Consider the following 21,527-nt stretch of genomic DNA (forward strand, 5'->3'; position numbering starts at 1 on the left):
AAAGGCGAATCATGTTTGAAAATTAATCTGGCCTTTGTAAACATCCCATCTTCTAACAAATCAACATTCAATTTACCTACCCAACTCTTGCAATAAACGTTTAGTTGTGAGCAGGATGAACTGAATGTTTACATTTCTTTCTTTTCAAAGAAAATCACAGATATTTCATTACGCAGTACCGCAGCCTCTAAAATAATTGTTTTGTTTTGGTGAGCTGTCATTTAGAAATCATTTGTGCAGCTAGAATTTACATGCTGAAGGTATTTATTTGTACATTTGATTCGAATTTACATATGATAATGTTTACATCTGTTTTAGGATTTACATGATTCAGATATATGAATAAATGGAAAAACCAATTCCATTTACATGAGATTCATCAATTACATGCAAATAGTTTTTACATGATCGCTTTTTACATATGATTCATCACTTTACATGTGTTTTAATATTTACATGTTCCAAGTTTACATTTGAAACATACTTTACATGACGTGGAAATTTACATATTTTTTTCTGTGTATTAGGGCAACTTGTTAGTATTCGTTTTATATCAGGTAAAGAAAGGTACACAGTAAAAGATTTTGTGAATTTGAATGGTGTAAACTTGTATGGTTTAATATTACTTCTATTATCATGTAATATTAACTCCATTTAAACTTAAAAATTGGCACTACATCGATGGTGAATTTCGCATTTTAGATGTTTTTTCGAGAATTCCAAAGTCATACAAAATCAGATCAAGACATTTTATTTCACTCCATTTCGGCAATCGTCGACAACGAGCAAGAGCACAATCCCTTTGCCCGATACTCGCTGCACCCGCACTCCGACTGAGCTCCGACGTGGCCACCCTGGACTTGCGAAATCCCATCCACCGAGCCACGATTCAGCCCTCCAACGTTGTACAACGGTTCAGCCGGCGCCGAAACGACCTTCGGCTTGTACGGATTGTTCAGCAGTAGCCAATCCGACGACCACCGGACCGGTTCCGGAGGTCTTTCCTTAGCTAGCAGAAGCAAGCCTTCCATTAAAGTTGGATTGACCATCGCCGCTAAGTAGTCGTGCTGACGCTGCTCGCTGAAGATCGGTTCCAACAGCAGCGTAGGAAAGAAGAACCGTATCTCAGCGCGAGCCGCTTCCGGATCTTCGCTCGCGTGGACCGCATTCCGCAACTCATCCCGACTGTCGGCAAACATGGCCCGCAGTGACCCCGGAGCCGCTCTCACAGCCTCCTGGTGCCGTTCCGGACCGACCAGCCACAGCAGCTCGGCGATGGCATCGATCCGGGACACGCACAGCGCCTCGATGGGACCCTCCGTCAGCGCCACGATCAACGCGTGGTAGTTCGGCTCCGTCTGTTTCGATCGGTAAAACTCCGAAGCCTGTTCCGGCGTTAGGCGGACGATTCGCGACTGGACGATGGTGAAGCCGGCCTCGCGGATGCGACGCCCGATGGTGTCCCGGTGTTTCATGCCGTCCGGCTTGACGATGGCCAGCGAGCGCTCGTAGTTGGCGTTCATTTTGGAGGGAGGAACTCGGTTGACAGGAGGCTCCTAACGTAACGGAACTTCACGGCATACTGCGAGTTTTGGTGCACTTCACCAAGTGCACCACGAATCGGTAGTGAAGTGAAAGTTTATTGCAAACAAAAGCTATAAATTTATGACTTTCCAAGGTCGGTGGGTTGATTGAATTTAATAATAGATTAGCGATATGAGTAAAGTTCATTTATCGATGTTCTAGATTCTAGATTCGTTTGTTACGTACCGGTTTGTGCAGATGCTCCTTAGTAACAGAAACTAATGTGACAATTAGATAATTTCGAAACGAAAACGAAACTATTGGCACTACGCCCCCCGGGGCATGGCCTTCCTCTAACGTGGGATTTCTGCTCCAGCGCCTCTGACGAGACAGGAGAAACCGGGACCGACGTTTTACTTCACCATCCGATAGAAGCTCAGTGGATAAGGCGGGAATCGAACCCGCGTCTCATAGCATCATCGGGATCGGCAGCCGAAGCCGCTACCCCTGCGCCACGAGACCACTCCTCCATTTCACTCCTTTTGAAAAACATAAAAGACCGCTAAAATGTTTTGTTTCAAATTGAAGTCGACCCTCCCCTTAGAAATGACAGGATAATTCAACGGGGCAAACACAATCCTATCTATAGCATAGCATTGGTGTCTACCCATAGTTGCTGCTCCGTAATTGATCAGGACCACCCAAAACTGCTCCTTTTGGCAATTTCTAACGGCCCCTATCCAAGGGAATGATGGAAAGAGCACTCAGTCGCCAGCCAGCGCCAAGTTAAGACGTGTTTTGCTCGTGTTGTCATCTCGCGTGCTTGGAAGTTTTTGACAGATGGAGGTGGAGGAATCCTCCGAGGAGGAAGATTTTCGTCCCGTCCGCGGGAATCGGAAGCGGAAGAAGTCCAGCGAGGTCACTGTAAACGGCATCGAAGGAGAAAAAGTTGAGAAGACCCTGCTCAACAACAACAAGTTCAGCCCGCTAGCGGATAACAAAAACAACAACAATGCCAGCCCAGCAGGAGGAGGGGACGCCCCGGCGGTTCCACCACCCGGCCAGTCGGCAGGTAAACAAAAGCAACCACCTGGTGGTGAAGAACACCACGGATTTTTACAAGCTCGTGGCGATAGTGGAAAGTTGTAAATTTGGTTTCAAACCGATTTACAAACTAGGCTTCATCCATAAAGTACGTCACGCTAAAATCGGCCAAAATTTACCCCCCCCCCCTCCCCCCTTTGTCGCGCTTTCCCTATACTTATAACACGCAATGTCACACCTGCCCAGACCCCCCTCCCCCCCTAGAGCGTGACATACTTTATGGATGACGCCCTATCCCGATTTGGAACCAAGGTGACCTGCTTCTCTGTCAAAGATTTTGACAAGTTGCAAGAGCTACTCAAGAAGAAGAAAGTGGAATTCTACACCCACGATCGGCGGAGCGAACGAAATCATCGGGTGGTTCTTCGTGGTTTTCCTGATGAACTGAAACCGGACGAGGTCAAGTACCTTCTGAAGAGGGATCTCAAGCTGGACGCGCTGGAGGTGCATATCATCAAGCGGAAGGAAAAGTCCACCGTGGACGAAACTCCGTACATTGTGGTCTTCCCCAAGGGATACAACAATCTGAAGGAGCTCTCTGCAATGAAAGTTGTGGCAAGCACTATCATCCGGTGGGAGGCCTACCGGAATAAACGGCCGAACGTGACCCAGTGCAGGAACTGCTTGCAGCTGGGTCATGGAACGAGGAACTGCCACCTCAAGGGAAGGTGCAACAACTGTGGGGGTCCCCACAAGACGGACGAGTGCAAAGTCCAAGAAGCCGAACCGAAGCGGTGTGCCAACTGCTCTGGAGCCCACGAAGCCACGGACCGCAGCTGCCCTAAGCGTGCGGACTTCATCCGGAGGCGCCAGCAGGCGTCGAAACCGAAACCGCCGGCAAGGAAGGCGGAGAAGCAGAGTCCAGCAGCTCCGGCGTTTACGCCGGCGGAGTTCCCTCCGCTGCCGGGCGCAGTTCCAGACGGAAAATCCAAGGATCGCCCTCGTCCCACAGGAAGCAGCCAAGGTGGCCCCCGAGACGGTGGAGCCACGGAGAAGGAAGCCGGGGAGGTACTCTACAGTTCGGCTGAGCTGTGGGGGATTTTCTCCGAGTACATCGGCAGGTTCAAGACCTGCAAGACCAGCTTGGACCAAGTAACCCTCGTCAGTTACATGATCTCCAAGTATGGAATTTAAGGAGTTTTTTTTTTTGTTGTTATTATATATTGTTTTACTGATCCTCGGTCGAAACCTGGTCACAGCACCTAAAAGGATCTAATAAAAAAAGTTAAGAAAAAAAAATGATGGAAAGAGAGGAATCACAAATCCGTATAAATAATTTCAAGATTTTTCAGGTGTAAACCGAAAACGCGATGAAAAATTATAGTGGAAGAACAAGGCTTTTAACTGCTTATTTTATTGTCGATGTACAGGACGCCGCACTGTTTAATCATTTTCTGACGTACATTCAATTTTGCAGTCCAAACCCAGTCATTGAATTGAAAAAATAAAATTCTTTTTCTGATTTTCTTTTCTTGATTTGTGTGCACCGTAGTCGAAGACCAAGATTGTTTTCTTTTTGCTCTTTGGTCTGACAGTCTTGGTCTGACAGATTTGGTCTGACATCTTTATCATGAATTTTGGTCTTGCTATCCGATCGATCAGTTCCTCTTAGATTCCAAAATATCCATTTAGTTTTTCTTCAGTTAGTTTTCCTTCAGTTAGTATAACTCGCCTTCACACAAAGCCGTCGTTTCTGGTTTGCACCGGAAGCAAAGCAAGGACGCCCCGGCAGCTGGACACCGAGTTGCGGCTGTGGACAAAAACAAAGGCCAACAGAGCCAAACAAGACCCCTACACAACCCTCCTTCCCTTCCCACGCCTTGTCTTTAACATCAATCCCTTCCCTACGAACCCCGAGTAGGCCACGGGTAATCGGCTCCCCTCCCACTAACATTTATCGAGCAATTAAAAGTGCAACATGGAGTTAAACTTTCTGTCAAGCTTCTGTGAAGTTTACCATGACAGTTGCGAAAGTTTAACTCCATGTTACCGGCTCACATCTCTCTTTTTAATTTCTCGATACACAAGATCCTCTGTAATTATTAAGTCAAATGTAATTACAAAAGCCGATTCGGTCCTAACCAGGTCCCAGTACCGAAAAGGACCTAATAAAAATAATTTTATGAAAAAAAAAATGGTCTGGTCTAGGCGAGGGATAGGACACAGCACCTTCCTGCCCCATTAATGCTGATCAATCACGGCACCGGCCACGACCAGAAGGTGGATTTTTGTGTTGTTCTCTTTGTGCTATGTTCGTGTTCATGTTCGAGTCATGCATGCAGTGGGGGGTCATTGTGGTAATTGATATTATTGCGCGTCAGTATCGTGCAAGCAGTGGTGTTGGGAAGGTGGTTTTATGGTTGTGTTCGTTTTGTAATGTATTTGTATTAATATCTAGCATGGCTTTTTGTGGTGATGGTATGGTTTTGGTGGTGGTGGTGGTGGTGTTAAAAAAACAAACGTTCAATTTACTAACATTGAGTCCAAAACCTCCCTACAAACATCTATACCACTAGGTGACGTAGAGATCTCTACGCATTCTAGATAGATGTTTACTAACATACCTTCCAATCCCCGAGGTTAGCAAGGTACCGGCCAGGAGCCCCTTATCTTACTGGATAGTATTACACGGTCATCTAAAGAGGAAAACATGGTATCTCCCGTGTTGGAATATTGTAACCGGATGAGAGTCTAGTGCTATCATACGTTTAATTACAGTTAAACAGCAAGATAAGCGTTGTGCAGCCATCCGGAATTGTGCGACCTTTATTGCTAATGCTAATGCTAATGCTAATCAATCACGGCGCCGGCCACGACCAGTGGTAAGATCACGGGGAAGAGGATGGGAATGTTAGTCCGATACTTGCATGGTGAAGACTGATAAATCGGCTGCGTATCCCGGAAATTTATCACGTGAGTTTCAAGGGGTTATTTAGTAAGACGGGTGTGAAACCAGGATTCATCGTGGTAAGTGATGCGACCATGTGTTATCGGTTGAAATGTATTGTTTTTTATTCCAATACTATATACCTAAATCTAATTTTGGACCACGATTGCCCAGACGACTTTAACCGTCAGCGAATACAGATTTTTTTCTGAAACGCACACTGCCGTTCTACGCATAATTGTCCCATGTCAGTTTTTGACGATTTTGACTTTATGCCATTTTTAAGTTTAGTCTGATGTGTACTTTAAGAAAAACACATAAAATCTGATACTTTGTTCGGAAACTCATCAAAAACAACACCAAGTCTGTTTGTCCCATCGTTGAACTTCTACGCATAATTGTCCCACCAAGTATTTTCTTACACGGAATCATTAGTTTTACTAAGCATTATGCCTTGTTTACCTATTGTATAGCAAGAAGATCACAAATAAGGGTGATAAACTGCTAACTGGGGCGATTAGGGACACATAGGGCGAATAGGAACCCACGGGACAAATATGCGTAGAAACACAGAAATCGGTCGAAAAATTTCAATCGCATTTTTCTCGGTTGCACTTTTTTGAACATGGGACAATTATGCGTAGAACGGCAGCACATTGAGTCGAAATAAAAAAAAATCATTGCAAATAGCAGCGTCATTTAGGGGAACAGCATGTAATTCCATCAGGAACCGAATGTTGGCATATCAGCACCATGGGCTTTTTTAAATTACAACTTCTACAAAAGGTTGTTATCTGAAATGACCGTGTTGCAAATTTTAAAAATCAACCAAACCAACCAACCCAAGACATTCAAACATTCTTTCAGTGCGGTGATATTTTCCCAAAACAGTAAACAGCAAAAATAATTCCCAATCGATTCAAATCTAGGTTTTCATTAAAATTTATTTTGTTCTTTTTACAAAAACAGATTTCACAGATATACAGAATGATTTTTTCAACAGCCTAATTTCAAAAAGTCTAGTGCAGATATTTCACTCGCCGCGTTTTGTTTTTGGTTTGCCTCATCGACACTCATTTTTCTTCAGTTTGATATGAATCCGTGAGAGAGACTAAAGAGCTGTAATTTTATTTTATTTTGCGGGACGCATTGTTTTGCTGCGTTTGCCAGCAATCGACGAAAGATAGAAAGAAAGTGTGTGATGATTCTAATCAGACACGGAGAATCGCCTTACAATCAAACTATTATAGCACTTCTTGGTATCGTTTACGTTTCTTTTTTTTTTTTTGCAGATGCTTAAAAACTAAACCACTTTTCACAACATTCCAGCATATTTTGACTATTGACGGTCATCGCGCTCTACTCCTGCCACTTGCCGAGCTTCTTCTCCGAGCAGAACTTGCTGGCCTGAAATTAAAATCAAGAAATTAGTTTTAAGAAGTTTTACCTCTCGCAACTCAACACTCACGTTACACTTCTGGGCGTTCTCCTCGCTCGAGCACCAGTGCGCCGGTCCCCAGGTGCACTCCTTGGCGCCGACCTGGTACGCGTGCTTCTTCTCCGCGTGGTCCACCTCGGCGACCTCGTCCTCAAACCGCACATATCCGGACGGGCTGCTGCACATGCCCATGTTCACGCACACCTGCTCGCGCTCGACAAAGTTCTCCAGCTGGCGCACCATGCTGATGCCGTACACCTTGACCATCTTGACGCACTTTTCGTAGTACCGCGCCGGCACCGTGTTGCAGATCTTCTCCACGTCCTGCACGATGTCGTAGTCGATCTTCTTGTTGCCGAGGATCTCCTCCACAGTCTTGATCGCGCCCTGACACACGGCGCACTCGATAATCTCCAGACTGCTCTCCTCCAGCCGCTGCAGCTGCTGCTCGCACAGCGCCAACCGCGTGCAGATCTCCTTCGGCGGCAGCGTCGCCAGGAACTTGATGATGAACTGGCCGTACTGGTCGATCAGCTTGTCGCACTGCTTCGTGACGGTGTTCGGCAGCTTCGAGCACACACTTCGCACCGCGTTCTCAATGTCCGCTTCGGTTTTCTTGTCCGCCAGCTCCGACTCCAGCTTGACCATCACAAACTCGCAGATGGCGCACTGCGGCGGTTGGTTGGTGGTTTCGACGCCAGCGGAGACCTCGACCGGGGAGATGAGCTCCTTCGGGGGTTCGGCGACGGCCGGTTCCACGACGTAGTCCAGCAGCGCTTCGTCAACTTCCACTGGAAGGAGAGAGAGAGAGAGAGAGGGAGAACTTTTATTGCCAGAATTTAAAATTTTAAAACAAATATTCGGCAGAAATTTTATTGGCAGAAAGGATAAACTGACAAAACATTTAATTATGAATTCCAATCAGCCTAATAAATAATCGGCAGAATTTAAGCAGAAGACAATGCAAAGAATTCTAAAACGGCAGTATTGTGAAGGCAGACAAAAATCAAAATTCGAGTGCAACCTGTCAAAGCCTGTTGCGACACGGGCTGATGTACACGCTTACGGCAAACCACTCAATTTGTGTATGGCGCAACAGATTTTTTGCGCAACAAAAGAGATGCGCACTTCGATTTGGTGGTGCGCGGATAATACATATCCTTCAGCAGAAAGCATCAATAGGCAGAAACTAAATATTTGGCGCAATTTCTAAAGTCAGTTTAGATAAATGTTTTTGAAAGGCGTTCTGCGACAGAATGATTGAAAGGCAAACATCTAAACGGCAAAACAAAAACTCATCCGGCTTAAAAGTTAAATTACAGAAAAAAAAAGCAGAAGTCGAGCCAAACATTTCATTAGGGCACAAAACCAAAACGTAAACTTTCGGGATTATTCCACTATTCCATTCATTAGTACACTCCAAGAATCAGATTGATAACAAACAATTTCCTATTGAAAAAATCAAAAACACAAAAGGGCACATAACCATGTTCACTGCAAACCAAAAAAAGTTCAAATGTGCCCTTTTAGTTTTCGTTAGGTTCTCGTACTTGAGGAAGTTTTTGTGTTGTAAAGTGAACTTTTCATACATTTTAACACTAATTCACTGCAAAAAAAAGTTTGGTTTACTTTTCACCAAGGATTTCTGCAGAGAAAAACTTAGTCAAAAAACAATATTTAATACGATCCCGCGGCTGTTGTTCAGTACACTATTGAAGAATTTTTATGTTTCACATACCTTATCTACACTATTCAATCACAAAACTTCACCAATAATCAAAATTTCTACTGAATTCCTCATTTCTTCTTACTAAACAAAAGGGCCCGTAAACATCATTCAAAACAACAATCCGGTGACAGCGTTTTAGTGCCCTTTCAGCTCTCTTCGAAATTGCATTTAGAAAGGGCCCATTATGAACCACAGTTGGAAAGTTAAAAGGGCCCAATAACGATTTTTTTTAATTATGAGTTTTATTGCGAAATTCAACAAAAATTATGAAGCATTTAAGCAGAGTTGAGGATAATGATGTGTTTTATCATATAATCAGTAAAAATATCATCAGTCAAGCTTCTTTTTAAAATAGGATTTGAAACAAGTTGTCCACTTTTTGCAAGCGATTTTCTCGAATCGCGGTTTTTGGTTTTGTGCCCTAATGAAATGTTTGGCTCGAAGTGGACTCTAAATGTATTAAACAAGTTTCAATGAAATGCAACTGCAGGTAGTTCAACAAAGTTCTATAGGCAGGCAGAAAGAATTATCAGACAGTAAGATTAGAAAGCATAACTTTTATAGGCAAAAAATCCGGTTTCAAAAGCAGAAGTTACAGGCCGAATTGCATGGAAAAAACATTTGTTCGGTAAAATATAAAACGGCAAAAAAAAATTTATACAATTTTCAATAAATAACAATACAATACAATTCAATAAATTGGACGTTTTTGACAAAACAAAAAAAAACGGCAAAGTTCTTCCGGTAGAAAAAAGGAGCACGATTAAAAGACAGAAATAAAACATCAAACCTAGAGTTGAACAGCATAAAATTTCTTTGACTGACAAATGTGAAAGCAGAAGTTGCAGGATTAATTTCAAGTGGTAAACACGAGCATTCGGCAGATAATTAAAAGGAGAAACCATTATCGGTGGAATTACCGGCATATAAATATCCGGTCAATATTTGAACGACAGGAGAGTTCAAAAGCAAAATGATTAAAACAATTATTCGGCAGAATTTTGAAAGGCAGAAAAAGTGTATCAGCAAAAAGAATACACTGGCAGTAAATTCCATGGAAACATTTCACGTGGTATTACTAAACAATTCAAATGATAGAAAAATTTTACAGGCAGAATGACTTAAAGAGATAACTGTTATCAACAGAAAGTGAGAATTAAACGGCAGAAAAGTTCAAAGGCAGAAACAATTGGCAGTAGAAATTATGGGATTGATTTCAAATGGCAAACACATAGTTATATTGATTTTACACATTTTTAAACAGTGAAACGGCAAAATAAAGTAGCAGGTATTACAATTTGATGGTACAATTTCAAGTGGTCAAAATAAGAATTCGGCAGAAAATATCTATTGTCAAAAAGAAACATAAGGCTGAATGATTAAAAGACATAAGTTTTATCGACATACAAACTTATCTGCCAGACAAATATGAACACAGAAAAGCAGGGTTAATTTCAAGTGGTAAAAACGAATATTCGGCAGATTTTTAGTATGGCAGAAAAACATGCACTGGCAGAATGAAACTGCAAGTAGCAAACATTTTATCGACAGGTCTGGCAGAATGAATGTCATAGACTTTATCGCAAAATGAATCCGGTCGAAAAGGCAGAAGTCTATTTAAAGCCAGAAAAAGTTAATCGGCAGAATTTAAATACTTGTCACAAATTTAAAAGGCAGAAAAACCGATCAGAAGTTAATTTCAACTGCATGTTAAAACTGCTTAAGATGATTACAGTTGTTCGGCAAATTATAATATGACAGAAAAGTTCCATCGGCAGAAAATAATAACAGGCAGAACGATCCAGAGGCATATTTTTTTCATGGAAAACAAACTTATTAGCCCAAAAATAGAACACCAATAAAATATTCAAAAGCAGAAGTTTTAAATGATGAAAACAAGTATAAACATTCGTCACAATTTTAAATGGCAGAAAAAGAAACCTATCAGCAGAAAGCAGTAAATTGCATGCTAGAACTGCAAACGGTAATAGCAGTTAATCGGCAGAATCACTAGCGTGCACAGGGTGTTTCAAGTGGTCAAAATATGGATTCGGCAGAAAATATCTATTGTCAAAAAGAAACATAAGGCTGAATGATTAAAAGACATAAGTTTTATCGACATACAAACTTATTTGGCAGACAAATATAAAAAAAAACGTTACCTTAAGGTGGTTGGTGCCTTCCTCGCATTCATGTTGTATTTTAGGTGGTATTTTTAAATTAATTCAAGCGTTTTTTTATTTTAAAAAAAAAAATTTCATTTGTTTTTTTAAATTATTGATTTTTTTACAGATTTTTTTCCAGAAGAGACGCAGACACTGCTTAAGCGATGTGGCAACCGGGAGATACGCATGCAAGGGGGTGTGACTGCCAATCCCCCGCGTGGTCAAAAAGCAAAAAGACCCGGCCTTTGAGGTTATGCAAAAATCACCCTTTTTTGTAGCTACAAAAAAACTTTTTCTTGGCATAACTTTAAAAGTACTTCACTAAACAGAATAAAATTTAATAGGGTCTTAGGGGACCTCAGGCAGGATCATTAAATGGCATAACTTTAATCGACAAACCCTTAAAGTTGCAGAGTTAATTAAAAACAAGTATTTGGCAGATATTTAAAAGGCTGAAAAAGTGCATCGGACAAATACAACTGCAGCTGGAAAATTTAAGGTTTCAATTTTAAGGAGGTAAAATGAATATTCGGCAGAATTTATTAAAGCGATATTGGTCATTAAGCCGAATCAATAAGCAGAAAGTTCAAAGGCAGCATTTAAATGATGAAATTTTTTTTCGGCAGAATTGTTAAACTTTTAGCCAGGACGCCAATCATTCGACTTATTTAGCATTACAAGGACTCAAACCAAACAGCTCATTTGATGACTACTCACACTCATCGACCTCCTTCGCGAGGCAGAACCCAAGCGTCCGGCAGATCTCCTTCGGCGACAGCTGCTTCATCAGCAGGTCCACAATCTGGTCGGCGTGCTGGTCGATGTACCGCTCGCACTTGGTCTTGTACTTGCGCAGCCGGTCGCAGGCGTGCTCGAGCGCCTCCTTGATCTGCTCCTTGCTCTTCTTGTTCTGGATGCGTTTTTCGACTTCCTTCACCATCTCCTCGCACACGAGACACTCGGGCGAGCTGACGGTGGCCTGGTGGTCGACGGCGATCTGCCCGTTCACGGTGATGTCGGCGATTTCGTTCGTTTCGATGTCGTACGAGGGCCGGCGGAGGGTTTGTTGGCGGTTGTCGCGGTCGAATTCCATGTTCAGGAGGCTGAGGTCCGGGCGTTGGTCGACGCAGAGCTTCAGGTAGACGCAAATTTCCTGCGGGGTGAAGTCGGAGACGAGCATTTCGATGAGTTCGGCGGAGTACGTTTCGACAAAGTCGGTGCACTCGAGTTTGAGCTTGGACGAGAGGTGCGAGCAGAGTTTGTCCAGGGCTTGCTTGACGTTCTCCTTGGTGCGGTCGTTCTTGATGGACTCCTCGAGCTGGGACACGGCGAACAGGCAGAGCGGGCAGGTTGGTTTGTCCTGGCCGGCGTTGGCGTCGATCGTCACGTCGATCGGGGCCGGGGCGAAGATTTCGATGTCGTCGTTGGAGGCCGGGCACATGCGGAGTTGGGGACAGACTTGGCGGGGGTCCATCGATTGGATCAGGAGAGCGATGACGGCATCGCCGTACAGGTCTACGAAGGTGTGGCACTCTCCGCGGATGGCCTTGGGCAGCTTCTCGCAGGTATTTCCGACGACGTTCTTGATTTCGTCTTCGTTGCCTGGTTCGCTGAGCGCTTCCTGGACAAAGTGCATGAAGTACTCGCACAGCGTACAGAACTGACCGTTCTCAACGAGGTGCAGCGAAGCCGGCGCTCCCATCAAGCGATCGATTGGCAGCTGAGCCTGTTGAACTTCGACGGCAGACAGCTTGGCTTCGCCCTCTCCGGTAAGGAGCTTGCGCGGCGGCTTGTTCTCGCCAACCTTGACGGCGACCTTCACCGGAACAATCGGCATGATCGGACCATCCAGCGCTGAAGCACCCAATCCCTTAGGGCAAACTCCAATCATGAAGCAAGCCGCATTGCTGTCCAAGTTGTGCACCAACGTGCCGTAGATCTCCTCGTAGTACTGATCAACCAGGCTCAAGCACTCTGAAGCAAACGTCTTGGTCTGCTTGCAGAGTCCCTCCAACACTTCCTTGAACTCCAGCTCGGTCGTGTTCGCCACCAGCACGTCCCTCAGGTGATCCACCAACTGCTCGCACAGCTTGCACGGAATATCATCCCCGAACTGCTGCTGATCTTCACCGTTCACGTTGATCACACCGACTCCGCCCATCGGACGAACCTCAATCTCCTCGCTGCTCTTCTCCTCCTCATGCTGATGATACATTCCAGCGCACGCCCCCGTCATGTGGCACACATTCTTTCGGTCAGCTCCTTCTCCAGATGTTCGTAAATCTCGCTAAAGTACGTCAACACCACGCTCGAACACCCGTCCGAGAACGATCCCATCTGGCCGCAGAACCGCAAAATCCCTCCAACACCTGATCGCGATCGCTCGCGTGGAACCGGTCCGAAATCAGTCCCGCAATCCGGTTGCACTTGCCACAGCTAAACTCGTCGTCCCGCTTCTCAATCGCCACCTCCGTCATCGGCTCCTCCAAATCATCCTTGTCCTTCGGCTTCACCGCCGGCATCTCCTCCAACATCCGATCGATCGCCGCATTATTACACAACCCAGCAACGCTGCACACCACGTTCGGGTTCATCTGTGAAGCCAACGCCTCGACCAGCTCCGGGATGAAATCATCGGCCAACTTGCGACACTCCTTCTTGACCACCTTGATCGGAATCAGGTTGCACGAGCCCTCGAACACGGCCTTCAGATCCGCCTGGGTTTCGTTGCTCTCGAGCTGGTCCCGGGCCTGCTTGACCATGTCCAGACAGATGTTGCAGATTTCGTCGTTGTCCACCGGGTACTTTTGGCGCTCCCACACCGTCTGGATGCAGTGCGTGACGGCGCCGCAGCCCTTGGCGTTTCTGGAAGGAGAGAGGGAGAGAGAAAGCAGAGGAATGTTAAAAAAATGTTACAAATTAAAAGAAAACAATTTTCAGCTTTCCAAAACCGGTAAAAGCAATCATAACCTTAAATATCATAAAACCAAGACAGTGAGCAAGAGAGCAACGCTCTCATTTCTTACTAACTCTTATTCGTTTCATTGAACATTGAAAATTTCTATAAATATTCAAAACTTAAAAGAAATATATTATAAAAAAAATAACAGGTTAACAAAAATTTAAAGCGTTTTTTGGTGCCTTTATTATGCCCAAAGAAGCCATTTTGCATAAATAGTTTGTCCATGTAATTTTTCAAACAAATTTGGCAGCTGTCCATACAAAATGGTATTTAAAAATTCAAGAATCTGTATCTTTTGAAGGATTTTTTGACCGGATAAGTATGGATAAGGACTACACTGAAAAAAATAATAAAAGGTAAAAATTGGTGATCTTTCATTTTATTTTTTTGTCACTAAAAATTGATTTGCAAAAAAAATATATTTTTATTGTTTTATTTTCTGATATGATTGAGGGGACATAAAATGCCAACTATTCAGAAATTCCCAAAACGGGAAAAAAATGTTTGGCCGAGTTAATTTTTTGATCAAGCGTAATATTGAATGTTTGGCCCTTTCAAAATGTTGGTCTTGATAAAAAAAAATGAAAATATTTTATTAGAAGAGATCAGACAATTTCACGAATGTTTTATGTTTTAAGGCTAGTATGCAGATCGGAAGGAAAGGGGTCAAGAAACAGCTTTACGAACAGCAGAACAAAGGAGAGGGAGTGGTTTCTTGGGGCTTTTCTTCACCCTCTCTGCCTTGCTGGCGCTGCCGCTGCTGCCCATTTGATTTTTTCTTGACCGGTTCCTTCCAAAGTGCGTATACCGCTTTAACATTCGCAATTCGCAATTTTCAGTGTAAGAACGGGCCTTGACCGATCTTATGCACCAGGTTCCCGACGAACACGCACTGCCCTTACACCTACATCTCACCCTTGCTCTGAGTCAGTACGAGCAGCACGCTAGAACACGCTTTGAGTGTTCGTGCCAGGCATGCACACCTTCTTTTCCGGTTACGCATTTTAACTCGGCCGGGGGTGGTACATTACGTAGGGTTTTATGTAAGTATAAGCGCCTAACCATTTAAAGTGTGCCTATCAACTTTTATTTAAGCAAATACTGTTTTATATTTAGTTTGAATTCAAAAACTTATTGTTATTTACTGTGTATTGTTTTCTCCTGAAATCTTCCCTATTGTTAAGTCTGTTTATCTGTTGCTATTTCTTTTGTCGCGGTGTTTTGTTACAATTTTTGGTCCTAAGCATGTTATAAAAGTTTACCAAAAATACAATAGTAATATTTGTGTTAATCCTTTGACAATTCCATAAATTGAGTAAGGGCTCAAACCTCACTTGTTTGAAAAAAGGGTGAAGACTGAAAACAATAGACAGTAAAAGAGAATTTATTTTATAAAAATCAAGTATCAATAGTAAGAGAATGATGAGCGTATTTTGAAGAATAAAAATGATAAGCTAGATGTATTCGACATAAAATTAGACAATAGTTAATAAATAGAGATACAAAACAAGCTTAGATTATAGTAATGATAATTTATAGGACAGATAAAGAATTATTCAAATAAATAAATTCGCAATAAAATCAAAAAAGATTAGGCGAATGATAAATAGACTTGATATTACTAGTACATTAAGGAAAAGTATATGTTTAAGGAAAAAAAAAACAAAACAAAGTTTGTTACAGCAGTATCAATTGACAGAAAAGAGTGGAAAGCTTTGAGAGATAAGAGAATCAAAAGTTAGTAAAATTCGCAATTCGCAATTTTCAGTGTAAGAACGGGCCTTGACCGATCTTATGCACTAGGTTCCCGACGAACACGCACTGCCCTTACACCTACATCTCACCCTTGCTCTGAGTCAGTACGAGCAGCACGCTAGAACACGCTTTGAGTGTTCGTGCCAGGCATGCACACCTTCTTTTCCGGTTACGCATTTTAACTCGGCCGGGGGTGGTACATTAGGTAGGGTTTGATGTAAGTATAAGCGCCTAACCATTTAAAGTGTGCCTATCAACTTTTATTTAAGCAAATACTGTTTTATATTTAGTTTGAATTCAAAAACTAGTTGTTATTTTACTGTGTATTGTTTTCTCCTGAAATCATTCCTAGTGTTGAGTCGTGTTTATTTGTTGCTATTTCTTTTGTCGCGGTGTTTTGTTACAATTTTTGGTCCTAAGCATTTTATAAAAGTTTTTCAAAAGTACAATAGTAATATTTCTGTTGATTCTTTGATCATTCCAAAAATTGAGTAAGGGCTCAAACCTCACTTGTTTTAAAGAAAAGAGTGAAGATTGAAAACAGTGAAAGAAATATATTATTGAAGAATCAATAGCAAAAGAAAGATAGTAATTAATGAAGTAGATAAAGAAATTAACAATAGTTAATAAATAGAGGCAACAAGATTGTATAAGGGCAATTGATAGGCCAGATGAAAAATTATTCAAATAGATAAATAAAGATAAACAAAATTGACATCGCTACCAAATTAAGGGAAAACAGACAGTTTGTTACAGCAGCATCAATTAGTAAATAGAGTGGAAAAGCGTTGAGAAATAAGAGAATCAAGAAAATAAAATCGAAAACAAATGGACGATAATAAACAGAAGGCGTGTTAGAGAATCAGTGAAACAAAATAAACAGAATATAGATGGTAGATAGAGAGCCTGGAGCCTACGGACATCTCAAACTTAAAGCACCAATCGAAGCACGAGAACTTTCAAACGGAGGTACCAATCGAGCAAAAGACAAAGGATTTTGCTCGATAGGCACCTCCGCTTGACAGCTTCCGCGCCTCGATTGGCACTTCAGGCCTGAGATGTCCGTTCTCTAACAAACTCCAGGCTCTCTAATGGTAGATAAAAACGGAAAGAAGAGAAACCCCGTTGTGCGATGTTTCAGGTACATCCACAGCAGTTGACTCAACATACTGCGAATCAAAACAATACCGTCTACAAACACAAATTTTTTCCCTTTCCCACATTGTCGCGCCCCTTTCTTTTAGCCGTCTCGACTCTGAACCGCGGTGGTCAAAGGTTTACGATCCGTTTCCACATGCCACCAGCTAGGTCATCATGAAAACCAAGCCAACGTGGAGGTAAGAAAATAGGACACTCGCAAGGAACCAGAGCTATACTGTTCTGATCAAGATAATTCGGAGGATCTAACAGAACTACGGATGTAGTTAGTTACGCTCCTTCCACGATGTTCCTTACGTGGACGTCAACCGAAGAGCACGCAACAAGGTCAGTGCCATTGCATGCTCTTAGGTATCAATCCTTGGCCTGCTATACCGCTTTAACATTTTTTATTCATGAAATTGTTTATTTAGGTCCCCTTAGCTGTACGTAAACTGGTTCGGACCGGGTTTTACTTGTAATTTACATTTTAACTTAAGGCTATAGTAAATTAACAGTTTAATCAAAAGAGATAATGGCATTAAGTGCCGAGTTCTCACTGAGTATCTTGCCGAGTTCTTTGAAGAAGGGGATCAGAGGTTCCAGCAGGGTTCTTGTAGATCCGCTCACTGCTGACAACACCGCTTCCAACAAAAGCGAAAACGGAATTCGGTTGTCTTTACCATGGTCCTTCTGAGGCACGACTGCTGCTGGGTTGGTTGGATCTTTTGGCGATGTTTTTGTTGAGCTCACCCCCGGGAACGCTTTGTTGAACTTTTCCGAACCTGGCTGTGGAAGGGTGCTGCCCGAGACTTGTCACTGTTGCTCTTTTTCTTTGTTTTTCTCTTCCTTTTGGAGGTTCCGCCTTTTGCGTTGATTATCAGCTCATCTTCAGTTCCGTCCTCAGATGAATCATCCTCTTCCTCTGAAAGGACGGAAAAGGGGTTCTCGCTGCCGGTACTCGTCGTGACCGTCTTCAACATATCTGCGAATGAGCGCTTCGACCGCCTCTCCAGTTCGCGTTTCAACTTGTCCTCACGCGTCTTGTATTTGGGACAAGAACGAACTTCGTGGGGTTGTCCTCCACAGAGCAGGCACTTCTCTACCTCTTTCTGGCACTGCTCGTCCGGATGTTTCTCTCCGCATTTGCCACAGACCGTCTTGTTGCTGCAGAACGCCTTTGTATGTCCCAGCTTTTTGCAGTTAGAGCAACTCATAACGCGCGGGCGGTACATGCGCACCGGAAGACGGAGTATGTTGTCCACCACCAGGTAATCTGGTAGAGCTGTCCCCGCAAACGTCACTCGGTACGAGCTCGATGGGACAAAGCGTTTCGACGCGCCCTCACCTTCGGCCGTACCCATCTGTCGAGCCTCGATGACCGGAATTGTTGGTAAACTCCTCCTCTTGAAGTGGCCTACCGCCGTCAACACCTGCTGCACCGTCAGTCCGTTTTCGCTCACTACGCCGTCGATCTCCACGGAACGCGCCGGAATCCAGACCCGGTATTCAATGCAGAACCGCGGATCGCAGACGATTGCGTTGGCTTCCTTCGGGTTGTTGACAGTAGCGCGGAGCTTGTTCTGGTGGAGTTTGGTGACATCCGCCACCCGGGGTAGTGTTTCCACAGTTCCTCCGAAATCCGCATTGTCTGCAGTGGCTTGTGCTTCGGCCGGAAGAAAACCTGCCAACGCTCCCCGGGAGCGTCCTGGTACTTACGCACGCGCGTTGGTGGATCCGAATTCTCCACCTCCTTGTCCGTCAACGGCTGCTTCTCCTCCTGAAACCCGTCCGGTTTCTTCCACACACTCTCCTGCGTAACTTTGTTCCAGTAAAATGGCTTGCCGTCCTTGGTTTTGTGGACCGTCCAATCACTATCCGCCTTCGCGGCCGCCGCCATGGCCGTCGGCGAAGTTAAACAAAACACCGTCAGAAACACGCGCTAAAAACTCGAAAGACGACCGCTCCCTTCAAGAGCTGACGAGAGAGTGTGACCGCTTTAACATTGATAACATTGTTCCAAATGACGTCAAAAACTTTTTGCCCGTTCTGGAAATTTCAGAAAAGTTGGCATTTGATGTCCCCTAAAAGATATCACAAAAGTAAAAGAACAATTCCATGTCAAATAGGGAATCGGTTGTACCCGACCCTCTCCGATTTCAATGAAACTTTGTAGACATGTTAAATGAAACTTTGTAGACATGTTACCCTAGGCATATATAAGCCATTTTTGTGTATATGGAGCCAGTTACACTCGATAATGACATTTGATAAGGGCGTTTGTGTTTTAAATATTTTTGTATTTCGTAATTTATATATTGCTGTATATCAAAGCCCATGCATCGTATCAAAAAGTGGTCAAAGACAAACTTGTAGGAAATTTGACGGGCTTTCCGAAAAAAAATACACTGAAAGAAAAAAACACTCCACTTTTATGAGATTTTTTGATTTTTAAGTTTAAAAGTGAAATTTGAAGGTGAGCCCACGATTTTTGTTCGTTCAAATTTTTTGTGAAAATAGCCTAAGATGTAACAAAAAGACTCACGAAAAATGCAGGATGGAGCAACTCACCTATCAAAATACAAAAATCATTTTCTAAAAGTGTTTTTTTTTTTAGTGCTCTAAACGTCAAAATTTTCAAAAACCGATCACGAGAGTCAATTCTCCAGACAATTTTAAATAAATGTCTCCATTTTGACAATTTTCCTAAGTCCAATCCTGATGAAGTTACAGCGGTTTAAAAAGTAAAAATGTTGGAAAAAAAAGATTTTTTGATGGTTTTTGGCAATTTCTAAATGACAGACTTGATGTTTCAGTCTCGAAAATATTTTTATCGAAATGCTCGTCCAAGATATAAGCTAATTAACTGTCTAGGTTGCTATACTACACTGAAAAAATATTATGTTTTCAGTTATGAGCAATGTCACTAACAAAATTTTAACCGTGTATCATTTATTTTCAGTGTAGTCCTTATCCATACCTACAACTTTGCCGAAGACACCAAATCGATAAAAAATCCATCAAAGGATACAGATTTCTGAATTTTCATACATCATTTTTGTATGGACAGCTGCCAAATTTGAATGGAAAATTATATGGGCAAATTAATGATGAAAAATGGCTTCTTGAGCATACCGAAGGCACAACAAAGTTTCAGCAGGATTAAACAATACAAAAATTTTAATTAAGAAAAAAAAATCGATTTCGTGGGGGAATTGCTCGCATGCTTTCATAAACAACAATTCAGCAAAGTACGTAAAAAATTTGACTCATAAACAAAATTAATAAAAACATGTAATATTTTTCACGATTCAGTTACTTATTGAATTAATGAATTTGATTTGAGTGATTTCTCGAACATTTTTTCGTGTAGGCCTAAACATTGAAAAAAATGTTTAAAAGACACTTGTCGTTGTCGCCACCTATGAACAAATAGCGAAAACCTATGATTTTTCGAAAAATGTGTTTTTACCTTCAAAATCAACATTTTTATTAAATTTATGCCGGATTGTTGAACGAACCACGTAGCCCAGTGGTAACGTTTCCGCCTCGTAAGCGGTAGATCGGGGTTTAAATCCCGGCTCGGACCAACACAACTGGTGATCTTTTCCCTTCTGGAATCGATTGCTTAGTTACCTTAGGGAGGCGACCTATGGAATGTTAACATTAACCTAAACATGTTAACATTAAGTTGAGAATGAAACTGCCACTGAATCCGCTTTGTAAATGCCGGCCCCGATACTCTTCAAGGGTGTTCCCCTCAGGAACTGGGAAAGATTTACTTTTTACTTTTTTATGCCGGATTCGGATGAGAAAAATTATTTCCAACAATTTGGTGTGCAACTTTCCAATATTCGTTTGATTTTTCTATGAGAAAATTGTAAATTTAGTAAAAGACAGTAATTCGAACTTTTTGGCGCAACAAAGTCTGTCAAAAATCCATAAAAATGGTTGAATATTCGTTAACACATCTGTTATCAACTATATCACTGTTAATTTAATTGATATATATGGGGAAACTAATTTTTTCGTGTTCTGAAACATGTTTTTTGAAGAAAAAGTTCACAAATTTTTGCTCGCCCAAAAATTGATGTTCATTATTCGAAAGCAAAAATTTTTCTCGTCTTTTGCAACCAGTTTCATTAAGATTGATGCAGGAATCATGAAAATAAGCGATTTTGTTCTTCAAACCAGCAGAAAGGAATACGATTTTTGGCAAGTAACCTCATTTTGACTCCACCTATATTTGAAACGCAAGGCGCGCTGCAAACCTCAATCTTTCTGAAAAACCAAAAATATCAGTACAGTCATCCCACATATTCGGAACGGTTTCCAGATCGGCCAATGTTCAAAAATCATAGCAAATCGATAATTGAACTTAATGATTCGCTTTTACCTTCATTTGAAAGCTTTTCTTGCGATCTTTCGAATGCGCAGTATCGAACATCCGCAAATTTTTAAGTTTTATATAAGTTTTTGAAGAATTACTTTGACCCTTGAAATCCACAAATTCGGAACACTTTTTCTTACGAATGTAAACAAACTTTGGATCTCTCCAGGAGTAAATATTTATTACCAAATAATGACTTCACACACTGAATCCAATTAAACTCAAGCTTAGTGATGTTTTATACATGGTTTGATAACTTTTTTTGTGAAAATATCAGTTAAAATCAGGTGTTCCACAATTGTGGAAGGTACAATAACATCCCACAATTATGAAACAGGCCATTTGGAAGCATTGTTTTGCTGCTCTAGACAAAATAGTCTTGGAATGAAGTTTTTTGTTCAGAAAGTACTACTTTTACTAGTGAAATAGCAAGATA

At 42.3% G+C, this 21,527-nt stretch overlaps 2 protein-coding genes across 2 annotated transcripts; both read right to left on the reverse strand.

Moving 5' to 3' along the window:
- Window positions 1-737: 737 nt before the first annotated feature.
- Window positions 738-1,611, reverse strand: LOC6047654 (nucleoside diphosphate kinase homolog 5). Its single transcript, XM_001864655.2, has one exon. The coding sequence runs from the start codon at window positions 1,521-1,523 to the stop codon at window positions 756-758; it is 768 nt and encodes a 255-aa protein (XP_001864690.2). The 5' UTR covers window positions 1,524-1,611; the 3' UTR covers window positions 738-755.
- A 4,811-nt stretch (window positions 1,612-6,422) lies between these two features.
- Window positions 6,423-13,730, reverse strand: LOC6047656. The gene is given in 5 exon segments (XM_001864654.2): window positions 6,423-6,922; window positions 6,984-7,744; window positions 11,565-13,100; window positions 13,103-13,207; window positions 13,210-13,730. Coding segments are annotated over 5 exon segments (2,850 nt in total). The 5' UTR covers window positions 13,610-13,730; the 3' UTR covers window positions 6,423-6,874.
- Between the last annotated feature and the right edge of the window lie 7,797 nt (window positions 13,731-21,527).

The sequence above is a fragment of the Culex quinquefasciatus genome, chromosome 1 (genome assembly GCF_015732765.1).
Source record: "Culex quinquefasciatus strain JHB chromosome 1, VPISU_Cqui_1.0_pri_paternal, whole genome shotgun sequence".
Taxonomy (NCBI): domain Eukaryota; kingdom Metazoa; phylum Arthropoda; class Insecta; order Diptera; family Culicidae; genus Culex; species Culex quinquefasciatus.